Here is a 12586-nt window from a genome sequence, read left to right as displayed (position 1 = left end):
GAGGTATCTAAAAAAATGTCCTTTAGGAAGCAAAGATTTATTTACCAATTGTTGTAAAGAAGCAAAAATAGAATCAACATACAGGTCTCTAAGAGTTTTTATGCCCAGCCTAGCCCATATAGAAAAGGTGCTGTCCAATAACGATGGGGAAAAAATAGGATTTGCTGCAAGTGGAGCCCCAGTAGAAAGCGTTTGCAGGCCAAAATGACATCTAAACTGAGTCCATATTTTAATACTGGAGGCCACTATCACATTCTTAGTATGACCAGAAGTAGAAAAAGACAAGGGTGAATACAGTAACGCTTTCAATGACACTGGCTGAACTGAATTTGCTTCCAAGATCAACCATGATGGAGGGACCTGCTGAACTGAATTTGCTTCCAAGATCAACCATGATGGAGGGACCTCAATATCTCCATAATTAACCCAGTAGTTCAGATTTCTAATGTTTGTTGCCCAATAATAATAAAGGAAGTTTGGTAACACCATTCCACCCAGAGCTTTGGGCCTCTGTAAAACTTGACAACGCAACCTAGGAGTTTTCTTGTTCCAAATAAAATCTAGAATAATACTGTCTACTTTATGGAAAAAGAAAAGAGGAAGGAAGATCGGAATGCATTGGAATAAATATAAAAAGCGCGGAAAGATGTTCATTTTAATTGCATTGATTCTGGCAGCTATAGAAAGATTTAGTAGGGACCATCGCTCAAAATCTTGTTTAATTTTTGTAAGCAGAGAGAGGAAATTTTTCTTATAGAGATTAACCAATGTTTTGGCAACATATACTCCAAGATAAACAAAGCCAGAGTTCACTACCTTAAATGGTAAATTTTGAAGTTGAGGTGAATTTTCATTTATCTCTCCATTAACAGTACACATTTCACTTTTGCTAAGATTAAGTTTATATCCAGAGAATCTACTAAATTTGTCTAGGACTGAAAGGGCTGCAGGAATAGAACGTGACAGATTAGACAAAAGCAACAGGAGATCATCCGCATACAGCGCCACCTTCAGCTCTACACCGTTTCTGGTTATACCACATATATCAGGATGAGACTGCAGAGCAACTGACAGAGGCTCCATCACAATAGCAAATAAAAGCGGACTTAATGGGCAACCCTGCCTTGTAGAACGATGTAAGCGAAAATATTCCGAATTTGTGCCATTTGTCCTGACCATGGCCTGAGGAGAGGCATATAATAATCTAACCCATGAAACAAATTTTTCCCCAAAACCAAATTTCCCCAAAATAAAAAAAAGATAATCCCACTCTACCCTGTCAAATGCCTTCTCGGCGTCCAGAGCTATCAGAGCTTCTGGGAGAGCATTTGGAGGAGGATTATAAACCACATTAAACACCCTTCTAAGATTAAAAAAGGAGTGTCTATTACGAATAAACCCAGTTTGATCCAGAGATATAATTGAAGGCAGGACAACTTCTAAGCGTCTAGCTAGCAACTTGGACAATAATTTGAAGTCGACATTCAACAGACTAATGGGTCGATACGAACCGCATGAAAGTGGGTCTTTACCTTTCTTTAGAAGCAGAGAAATGCAAGCCTGGTTTAGGGTGTGGGGAAGTGTACCTGACTTATAAGACTCAGTGAACATCTCTAATAGGTGTGGGGCCAGCTGTTTCCAAAATGTTTTATAAAACTCGGCTGGAAAGCCATCAGGGCCTGGACTTTTACCACATTGTAACGATTTAACTGCCGCCTCAAGTTCAACTGCTGTGATAGGACGTTCCAGTTCCTCAGCTGCAACCCGATCCAGAATGGGAGTATTAAACCTATCAAAGAAGGAGATCATATCCGCAGAGGTATTAGGACAATCAGATGAATATAGCAATTTATAGAATTCCATAAAGGTTTTATTGATTTGCAAAGGGTCAGATGTTACGCCCGAGCAAGTCTCAATTTGAGGAATTAACTGAGATGCAGAAATTTGACGAGACAGTGGTCATTTCCAGGTGGTTGGTACAAGTCTTACCTTCTGGGCGTCCTCGTGCCTCTCAAAGCTGACAAACCCGAAGCCTCGAGACTTTCCGGTGTCATCTGTCATGACACGGATGCTCATGGCGTTTACTGGACAACAGAGAGATTATCTTTAGAGACTACATTTTACCCCATAATGTTTAACTAAAAAGGATTAAACACTGAATATGTATGTCTCTCTGACATAGGCCTACTTACTGCTACTCCACCTCCACTTGCGGCCGGCGGCAGCACTCCCGCAGTCTCCGCTGTGTCTCCTCAACCTGCGGCTGGCGTCACCTCTCCTGCAACCACCGCTGTGTCTTCTTCACCAACGGCCGGCATCTCCTCTCCTCCTGCCGCTGCTCCACCTCCTCCACCTGCGCCTAGTGCCGGTCGGACGGCTCGTCGCTCCACCACGGGGAACAGCCGCCACAAACGCTTGGTTCTCTCACGGTCGCTAACGTCACGTCAGTTCGGGGCAGAATGCTGATGGTAAACGTTAACAACCGTTGGCTTGTCAGTTGAAGGGTTTTTAAGTAAAAATTATAAGATGAGCAAGTTAAAATGGCACAATGTCGACTTGTACTGTTATTAAAACTGTCATTCAAATTTGACACGACGATAAAAGCAAATAAACGTTACTTAGCTTCGCTTCTGGACCAGTAACACGTCGACTGGGGGAAAAAAATTTGTCGTTCGTCTTTAACGTTAGGCAGCCCTTTCTTATACGTTACCGTCCAGTCCTCGAGTGTCTACTCCAGCTTCACCATTGTTACAAAAAGAAAAAAACGATTTTTGTGTTATTTTTTTATGTTTTGAATTTTTTTCCTCTCCTCTCCCCCTGCCACTGCTCCACCTCCTCCACCTGAGCCCAGTGCTGGTCGGACGGCTAGTCTCTCCACCACGGTGAACAGGGGCGTGGCCCAATTGTTGAAAAACGCCCGCTAAAGTGCCCTCCTGGGAGCCAAAACATGCTCTAAAGTGCCCTCCTGGGAGCCAAAACGTGTGCTAAAGTGCCCTCTTGGCAGCCAAAGTGCCCTCTTGGCAGCCAACATGTCCTCCTGGGAGCCAAAACGTGTGCTAAAGTGCCCTCTTGGCAGCCAAAGTGCCCTCTTGGCAGCCAAAGTGCTCTCCTGGGAGCCAAAACGCACGCTAAAGTGCCCTCTTGGCAGCCAAAGTGCCCTCCTGGGAGCCAAAACACATGCTAAAGTGCACTCTTGGGAGCCAAAACACGCGCTAAAGTGCTCTCCTGGGAGCCAAAACGTGCGCTAAAGTGCCCTCTTGGCAGCCAAAATGCCCTCCTGGGAGCCAAAACGCGCACTAAAGTGCCCTCTTGGCAGCCAAAAAACATGATAAACTGCCCTCTTGGGTGGTAAAAACATTACTGTTGCAATGACTTTTATGTTGGGCCCTTTTTTGATCTATATTGAGCCAGAACTATATCTCACAGAACCAGTTTGGATTATCTGGAGCTAATATGGTGTTAAAATGCACTAGAATACAGGAAATGGCATCTACTTAATTGAAAATTTTCTGGGGGAGGACCCCCAGACCCCCCCACAGATTTATTTCCTTCATACATCCATGTCTCTGTGTGTTCTTCACAGTCCAACATTGAATCTACACAGTTCTCGTGGATGCTGATCCTAACTACAAACTAACTTGAGTAGTCTGTCTAGTTAGTCTGTTTTAAGGCTATATAATGTGCCATTTGTATAACATATAAACATGTCTAGTGTGCCCTCGAAAACACGCGGAACTTAGTGCCCTCTTCAGTGGCGAGAACGCGCTGTATGTGCCCTTTTTTTTCTTTTCACCCCTGCCCTTCAAAAAGTCTGTGCACGCCAATGTGCAGGAGGCTGTCATCAGACGGTCGGGAGGGCTCCCCCTGGCCGGGCCACCACCTTCCAGCCCTGAACCGCCGTCCTCCACGGAGGCAGTGGAAGCTGAGCGTCCGGCAACCCGTCCAACTGGTCCACACACACCACCTCCTCGCCCCCTTTTCCCCCCTACCACTTTAATCATCGGTGACAGCATAACCAGGGATATCTGCTTCATCAATGCCATCACTCACTGTTTCCCTGGTGCCACAGTCCACTTCATACACAATAAACTTCTGGACATATTGCCCTCACTCCCCACTTCTGTCACAAAAATAGTTGCCCATGCTGGTTGCAACAACATGTCCCAGTCCGAGCACACCATAGCTGATTTTCATCTCCTTTTTAATGTTTTAAAGGATTGTGGAAAGTCTGTTTTTATCAGTGGCCCTCTTCCCCCGTTTGGCCGCCGATCTGAACGTTTTAGCCGTATGCTCTACCTCCACACCCGGCTCCAGTCCACCTGCAATTCCCACAACATGGATTTTATAGACAATTTTAACCTGTTCTGGGACCGTGCCGAACTTTTTAGCAGAGATGGGATTCATCCAAGCCCGCAAGGAAACCAAATGCTCCGATCAAACATTCAATATGCAGTCCAATCATCCACACGTGCATGACAGTTTTCTGATTACACCCACACACCCACTCTACCCCCGTCTTCCTCTCCTGCCTCTCAGACCACCATCTCCTGCGCCAGCTCCACCTGTCGCCCACCCCAGGTACTGCCACTCTCACCGGTCCATCTCCCCACTCAAACTGTTTATTCAGATAAAATTACTGGCATACCCTCTTTCATCTCCACTGTCATTTCCCACCACAAACCAACAGCACATTCATCATCACGCCCTTCTGGCACTAATCATGACAACTTAATTCAAGTACACCGTCAGTCTCTTCCACCCCTTGTTTTTAACAGTGACCCTGTGAATTTTGGCCTTTTAAATATCAGATCCCTAAATAATGAATCGTTTTTATGTCATGATTTTATTACTCGTAATAAATTGGACTTTTTTATTATAACTTAATCCTGGCTATCCCAAAAAGACTGCAGCCCTCAATTTTTTTCCTCTGTCTTTATGTTTTTGTACTAGCCTACCCTTAATACAGTAAGCTTTATCATTTGTTCGACCAAACTGTTTTTACCACCTCCTCCTGCTGCAAAGTTTATGCAGCACTCAGGTCTGTGTCATCCTTGCATGCCTTGCATACCACAGCAGAGATGGCTCCACGTCTGAAGCTCTCTTTTTTTTCCACTTTTAGAGGATGGGTTTGAGGGATGTAAACAACCTAAGCTGTTTCCACAGGGGGAGTCCGGCCCAGCGGTGAACAGACTGCGGACAGAGAGAATACATTCCCACATCTGGTTTTGATCAACGCTTTATAGTCAAAATCTGACTTTTAAAACTCCAGTGCAGAGCTTTCCCTCGAGATGAAAAGAGTCTCACAGGATTGTCATCCAGATTTTATGAAACAGCTCATGTTGTTTATGTCGCCTGCTCACATATTGTTCCCCGTATTTCTATTTCCCCCCATGTTGAATTGTTTATGACTGACTGGGGTGGAATGGGAACAAGAATTAATGAATTTACAACAGCTGTAAATGTGGATCGGTCGCAATAACACCCTGCTGGATGTAAACCAGAGGCAGAGGGATACATTCACATGAATGAGTGTTATAAGAACAGCTAGAGAATGCCTGTTCATTACATTAAAACTAATAAGTCTTAAATGTCAAAAGGAAAGGTTTTGTAGCCTATTTACTCTCAAACAGGAAACTGAACTCTTACTCTTAATTCAATAATTACCTGTTTGGGCAGACATAAATGCTCATAATTAATGTTTAAATATATCCACCTGAAACCTGGGGAAAAATAAAAGTTGGAATATATTTCCTTTCTTTCTTTCTTCTTTCTTTTTTACATAAGTAATCGGGATGTAAGATACATATAAAGATTTTTTTCTTTTTTATTTGCTTCTTATTGTTTCTTATTTATTTCAGTTTTATAGCATGTCCCTTATAGTGGGTCTTTTCCACAAAACATACATTTAATTACAGTAACATACAGCACATTTACATAATAAAATGTATTTTTTAAAATTAATTTTAATTACATTTATTTTATTTTATTAATTTTAATTTTATTTAATTCAATTTAATTTATTTTCTTTTAACTGGTTGTACATAATGTGCGTGGTTATGCATGTGTGTGCGTACACTAAAAATAATCTCCTTTAGCTCTTCCTTGAATCTGTATTAAATAGCAAAAACTTCAAAACTCAAGTTTACATGTTACTTCTTTTTTTTTAAAGTTATTTTTACACCTTTTTGTGCCTTTATTAGATGGGATAGGCTGAGCATGAGGGTGGGAGATGGAGGGGACGACATGCAGCAGAGGGCAGCAGGTCAGAATCGAGCCCATGGCCGCTGCAGGATGGACATGACCTTTGTACATGGGGTACCCACTCTGCTTGGTGAGCTACTGGGCAGCCCCATATATGGTACCTCTAATCCAAAATGGGCGATGGGAGAGCTTTAAACATCCTGCTGTACCGCCTGGCTCTGGGTTTTTGTTTTGTTTTCTAAACTACGGAATATGGTTAAAAATGACAAGAAGCAAGTCCCACCGTCCTCCACGAAGGACATGAGTTAAAATGTGTATTTTTAAAAGATTAAAATAAACATACACTTTTAAAATCTTAATATAATCTAGTTAAGACTCCACGGACATCCACTGAAAGAACAGAAATGATGTATCTTAAACATCTGATCACTTATCTCCCTCTGCCATACAATGTGTTTTGGCCTTTGTCTGCTTTTTTGAAAAGACAGATGTGTTGTGTTGGTCACACCCTCATGTGTGTTACATCAAGAGTCCAGGATGTGCTTTACACAGTACATCAGGACTCAAACAGGCTGCATGCTTGGTGTTTGGAATAAAGGCCTCGGTGTCGTGTCCCAGACAGAGGGCAGATATGATTTACCAGGTCTCAGGAAGTACGTAACAGACATGTTAGCAGCTCTGTGAGTTGAGCTCAATGCTAACATGCTGATGTTCAGCCGTATTAGTTTAACATCCTAACACTTGCTAATTAACACAAAGTGGAAAGGACAGCTGAGGCTGATGGGATGTCATTATGTTATTTCAGGTATTAACTGGACTGATATGTCATGGGATGATTAGTTTGATTGTAATTCATCCTGAGGGGGGCATGGATGTTGTTCCAGATTTCATGGCAAGCTATCCAACAGTTGTGTGGACATCACTAAAGACCATAAATATCAACCTGCTGGTGGCAGTTTTCAGATAAACTCCAGCACACCATCTAACTTGCAAAAAAAGATTTGTTGGACTGTCAGCAGAGGGACTGATGGACTTTGGTTTCTTTTGCCCAACTGGCAGACTGAGCTGGAATTCCCTCATTGGCGCAGTGATCCAATAATGTTTATTTTTTTCTTTATCTTGTCAAATCAGACTCACCCTACGACAACGCTGCATCACTGTGAGGGAGTATAAGAAGAGTGAGTCCTACAGGAAGTCACCATCCAGCCCAAATTCTCCTGCAGCACAGGTGAGTCGAACTCTTCGTCTCTGTTTCTTACAGGCTTAAACTGCATTTGATGCAGCAGCACAATTTCATGAATTCTTCTTGAATGTAACACTGCCAGATTTAATGAGGGAGTTGATGTTGAATAATGGCAAAGGGAGAATTGAATATGAACAAAACACAAACCAATGTGTAGGATTTTCTCTTGAAAATGGTGGTGTTTCTGAATCATATATATATTTTAAGTTTTAAGTCATACTTTAATGTAAAGTTATGGCCTAATCTCTATCAATCTATTGTTTTTATTGTTATGGGGCAACAAAAAGCTCAAAAGAAGCCACAGGTGTAGATTTCATGGGCGACGCAGGGGGGACGTCCCCCTCAATATTGCATACATGTACATTTGTCCCCACAGGGAAAACATAAAAGTAGCAGAGGACTTTTATTTTGACAAAATTAAAGACATTCACATCATAAATTGATACATAAAAGGCACAAATTGCTGGAAATTAAATGTTTGATACTCAGAATTTTCTGGTGGAGGACCCTCATACTTCCCGTTTCACATATGTGCCCCCCCAGTGTAGTAACAAAACCTGCGCCCTTGACCGCAGCAGCACATGTTTTTATATTTGTATACACTCAGATTAAAATGTGAGGCCTGAGAAGGATATTAAATCGTCTACGATTGGGGTGTGGGATCTCAGCAGTGCCCATGAGCATGAACTGCCACCTCTCCAGCTACTAGTCCATACTCCCTGTCTGGGCCATACCGGGGACATGAACCTACAACCTCAAGCCAAGTCCCCTCAGACTGAGCTACTGCCACCCTCAGTCATGTTAGTTTGAGAATCCTGTTCAGTTTTCTGCTTCTGAGTCAAAGCAGAGGTTCATTTTTTGAAGGTTCACTTACTGGTGCTGTTGACACGGTGTCTCTGATAAGCCAGACAAACTTTCAAAGGTAATGTGTGGGAGTTTGGACAACAGTGTTGTAAGATATTCATTGATTACCTGATGATGAAAAAGGTGGGCTGGGATTCCTAGAAAATGTGAGAACTTTTATCAGTGAGTCATCTGAGTAAGCAACAGGAGGCTTTCTCACATTCAGCTTTGTGAAACATCCTAATGGCTTAAAATCATTTTGAATTAAAAAAGAAAAAAATGTCAAAGTTAAAGGGAAATTTCANTTTTCCACAAAGACTGCCTCATATCGTTAGGATAAATGTCAGAGAACATATAGAAAACGACATGTAAATATGTTGTCTTACCTTACCGGTGTGCTGCCATGTTTTTAAATATAACATGCTAACTATTATCTTCATGTCACTAGTCACTTGAAACAAATTTAGGACGATAGGAGACAGGTTGAAATAAACCGAAATTTCCCTTTAAAGTTGAGCATGACGACAAAAAAGGATGGTGCTTTCAGTCAGCGTGGGTATGATTATATTGAACATGTTAACATCAGGTTATATCTAATATTGGTTTGTCTTTGTAGGTCTTCTCCCCTCAGCAGCCATGAAATTCTCCCTCATTGTAGCTGCTGCCATGCTCGCTCTGGCACAAGGTATGACCTTCACACTATTGTTTTTTAATTACAGTAGTAAATAAAACATACTTCGTCATTTACTTTTGTCTTTGTAAACCCACCCGATAGCTGCTCCCAGCCCTGACGGGATACAGTTTCACCTGAAGCAGATCGGAGACAAGGTGGTGGAGGCACTGACTGAGATTACCCAGAACAACAACCTGACGGACCAGGCTTAGTGAGTACAGTAACACCTTGACCTCCACAGATACAAATACTAATATTGCAGTATTTAGCAGTGAGTTGTTTTTTTTCACACTTAAGAAGTACATGTGAAGTAAAAGCAAATGATCAAAGGATACACTGTTTTGTAATTTGGGGCTATTCATAAAAGCACAAAGCCCCTCAGACACTTTGACTATCACTATCTTTACGAGCCCAGGACACATGATGCCAACTGATTTTTATATATGGTGGTTCATCATGTTGTACCCCACAGCACCTTGGGGCAGGGTAGCAAAACCCAGCTGGAACCCGTGGTCGCTAAGATCGAGGAGCACGTGAGGACTGTTGCCACTCACATCGAGGAGCAGATCCAGCCCCTGGCTGCCAACCTGCAGACTGAGATCGAGTCTCACATGGATAACTTCCAGAGGCAGATGGAGGCCATCATCCAGCAGCTGACAGGCCTGACCAGGGCCACTGACGACTAAACTAACGGTCTTTCCAAAAGATGCAACAGCCTAACATGTTTAGGTATATTGTTGATATTGTCCTCTCTGTCCCAAAGCACAACTAAAAGTTTGAAACACAACTTCACTGTGTGTATTTCTTTTGTGTGAGTGTACGAGCCTATGAACTTCCACAGCAAAATCAGATTCCTGACATTCAGTTATGGTTTTTACTTTTGATGTGCCACCAAGATTTTCAGGGGCCCCATCTAACCACCGCTGTATAAACTGGGGGCACCATCGATGATCGTTGTATTTTGGACCACTTTACCATTGGAGTTCTGAATTATTTTTAAATGGCAGACACCAAAAACAGACACAAACTAATTATTTTATAAGTTTTATTCAAGCAAGCCAAGGTGAAGGGAAATTTCACAACAACAGGCTTCTGCAGCCAAAACATTCAAACATTTAAAAGGGATAAAATGGCAAAAAGGAATGCTCAAACTTTATGTTGTCACAGAACTCTAAAACCCCTCAAACGGGTCATTTTGTATTTTAACTTTTTCTCTTTTTTTGTGTGTTTTTTTCTTTTTAACTCAGCAAATCAGGCCTGCTGTTTCTGTTCATTATAGGCCTGGCTGGAGACTTGTTACCATCGGTATTTTTTTAATATATCATTTCGCTTCTTTTTACTTTGTTTTGTGTATTTTCAATTTTTTCACTGTTAAATTCTTTTGTCCATCGGTGAAGCTAGTCTCGAGGTTCCCCACTCTGTGAAAACAACATGAAAGTACAATCAGTGATACTGATTACTATTGTATATGTTTATGGTGGGGACAGTTCACAACCAACAGTTATACACACAGCTAGTAGGATGTTTAAGTGTGTGGCAGCTGTCCTCTGCTCTGGAGAACTAGTAATACCTTATGTTTAGACACTCGGGACACCAGCTGAATTTGTCACAGTCTTCTGAGCAGCCTCCTTTGCCTGGTGGGCCTGGAGCACAGCCACCGCCTCATCCACCTGCAAAGATTAAGTCGCTGAATGTTAGCAACACCACAACATCATGGTGGGATCTCAAAAGTGCTCTGCTTCCACAAGATCCACCTTTCTGTAGTTTGAAAATGACTGCTGACTAGTGAAGATGCACACTTGCACTAAAACACATCCTTTGGTGGAACATTTATATCAGGAACAGAGAGTGCTCTCTGCTTCTCTCTGCCATTTTAATATTAAGTCCCGGTGAACTCAGAGAAACAACCACAGGGATGTTGTTAATATTAATGGACTTAAGTACTTACCTTTGAGCGGAGAGACTCTGGGGACTCCAGCATGTGGAGCAGCTCTGAGTTGTCAATTTCCAGCAACATGCCAGTGATCTTCCCTGCCAGGCTCGGGTGCATGGCCTGGATCAGTGGAAACAGACGCTCACCTGGAGGAGTGACAGATACAGAGGATTTAATACAGAAAGGAATTATCACTCGTTGAGGGCCAGTTACTGAGACAACACCATGTCAATACATGTGTTACATACAATTTACAGCTCACATAGTATAGTGAGGGGATGTTTTTCTTAGTCGGGGACAGAGTTAGCACATTCTGACTGTATGAAGGCGGAACAAATGCTAATATGGTAAGTGGTAATGGAGAGCTTGTTGCTGACACTTACCCAGCATCTGCTTCTGTTCCTGTGGTGGAGCAGCAGCCAGCATGGAGGCCGTCAGAGGCTCCTGTCCCTGAACATGAACAGCAGGCTGAGGAGTGGGACACAGGGAATTAAAAGTCAATCAGTTTCGTATTTTTCTGTCATGTGGTGGGCAGAAAAGGTCAGTAGGTCTGGTCTAACAAAAAAAATGTGCATCCCTACCTGCTGCATGGGGACTTGTGGCTGGGTGGGCATGTGCTGCTGGGGATTGCGGACTCCTGCGGCATATTTGTACTGAGGGACTCCACGCACAGGGGCGCTGGCTGCAGCGGCTGCGGTGGCTGGTCGGGGGCCCATGGTCTGAGCTGCTGCAAGAGGAGCCAACAGGCAGACAAACATTAACACAAAGACACAAGTAGCAGCTGAACAGGTGAACTGTATTTGATGTGCAGTTAGACAGACTACTGATTGAGTTTAGGTGACTGACCGACGCGCTGGGCAGACATCATGCGGGGCACCTGGGAGGCCGGCCGCATGGCACCAAAGGTCTGAGGGCGTGGTGCTGAGGGACGCATAGCACCTGGCATGTTCTGGAAGTCTGTAAACACACAAAAACACAGGGGCCTCATGTACAAGTAGAGATGTCTGTTTTTGTTTCACTGTGTCTTGACATGCTTTTAAAATGACAACAATGATGGAAGGACAGTTTAAAAGGGACGAGATACTCACGCTGTGGTCGGACACCTTGAGTGGCCCAGCGTGGGCTCGGGCGGAGCTGGGCCATCTGCCCAGCAGCTGGGTAGTAAGCAGCACGGTTCTGGGCCTGAGGTATGGCTGCCATGAAGTACCCAGAGGGTGGGGCTGGTTGGTAGGGATTGATGACTGGATTTGGCACTGCACGCACACTGGCCATGCGCTGCATGTACTGGTTGGTGAGGTGGGCTTGACGCTCCTCTTTCCGCTGGGCCAGGGCCACATACAATGGCTTGGTGGCAACAATGCGTCCGTTCATTTCCGTCACTGCTTTGGTGGCCTCCTCTGGGGAAGAGAAGCAGACAAAGCCGAAACCTTTGCTGCGCCCGCCCTCCATCATGACCTGAGAGCAAGAAAGTTCAATGAAACTAATGAATGAATCTGGACCTCGACAAATGAAAGTAGTTTCTCAGCCGTCCATTAATTACAGGAGATAAGTAAACTGCTGAGGTCCTACCTTAGCACTGGTTATGGTACCAAATGGTGCAAACTCCTTTCGCAGGCGTTCATCGTCAATTCCGTCATCAAGGTTCTTCACGTATAAGTTGACACCCTGGAAATACAACAAAAGTAGTTTTTGA

The 12586-nt window shown here is 43.4% G+C and overlaps 2 protein-coding genes and 1 long non-coding RNA gene across 3 annotated transcripts; 1 reads left to right on the top strand and 2 right to left on the bottom strand.

Annotated features, from left to right (window-relative positions):
* Nucleotides 1–1685: 1685 nt before the first annotated feature.
* LOC126387022 (uncharacterized) lies at nucleotides 1686–2817 on the bottom strand. Its single transcript, XR_007569583.1, has 3 exons — nucleotides 2193–2817; nucleotides 1990–2084; nucleotides 1686–1789 (listed from the first exon to the last, which is right to left on the bottom strand). It is a non-coding gene; the product is annotated as an uncharacterized LOC126387022 (long non-coding RNA).
* Nucleotides 2818–7286: 4469 nt separating this feature from the next.
* Nucleotides 7287–9747, top strand: LOC126387021 (type-4 ice-structuring protein LS-12-like). The gene is made up of 4 exons (XM_050039584.1): nucleotides 7287–7429; nucleotides 8904–8972; nucleotides 9063–9171; nucleotides 9433–9747. The coding sequence occupies exons 2-4, from the start codon at nucleotides 8924–8926 to the stop codon at nucleotides 9644–9646; spliced, it is 372 nt and encodes a 123-aa protein (XP_049895541.1). The 5' UTR covers nucleotides 7287–7429; nucleotides 8904–8923; the 3' UTR covers nucleotides 9647–9747.
* Nucleotides 9748–9991: 244 nt separating this feature from the next.
* LOC126387020 (polyadenylate-binding protein 1A-like) lies at nucleotides 9992–12582 on the bottom strand (the record flags this gene model as incomplete). The annotated part of the gene is made up of 8 exons (XM_050039582.1): nucleotides 9992–10378; nucleotides 10531–10630; nucleotides 10909–11039; nucleotides 11277–11361; nucleotides 11475–11620; nucleotides 11740–11850; nucleotides 11982–12348; nucleotides 12463–12582. Coding segments are annotated over 7 exons (1053 nt in total), but the record flags the coding sequence as incomplete, so codon positions are not given.
* Nucleotides 12583–12586: the final 4 nt, after the last annotated feature.

This window comes from Epinephelus moara, unplaced genomic scaffold (genome assembly GCF_006386435.1).
Source record: "Epinephelus moara isolate mb unplaced genomic scaffold, YSFRI_EMoa_1.0 scaffold1538, whole genome shotgun sequence".
NCBI lineage: Eukaryota > Metazoa > Chordata > Actinopteri > Perciformes > Serranidae > Epinephelus > Epinephelus moara.
The sequence above is the reverse complement of the archived record's forward strand: the minus strand, read 5'-3'. Positions and strand labels throughout refer to the sequence as shown.

Bases quoted from the DNA above. Each gene is read 5' to 3' on its own strand.
- LOC126387021 (XM_050039584.1), top strand. From the start codon at position 8,924: ATGAAATTCTCCCTCATTGTAGCTGCTGCCATGCTCGCTCTGGCACAA. The intron at 8,973-9,062 runs GTATGACCTTCA...CCCACCCGATAG, and splicing joins CATGCTCGCTCTGGCACAAG to CTGCTCCCAGCCCTGACGGG. The intron at 9,172-9,432 runs GTGAGTACAGTA...TGTACCCCACAG, and splicing joins AACCTGACGGACCAGGCTTA to CACCTTGGGGCAGGGTAGCA.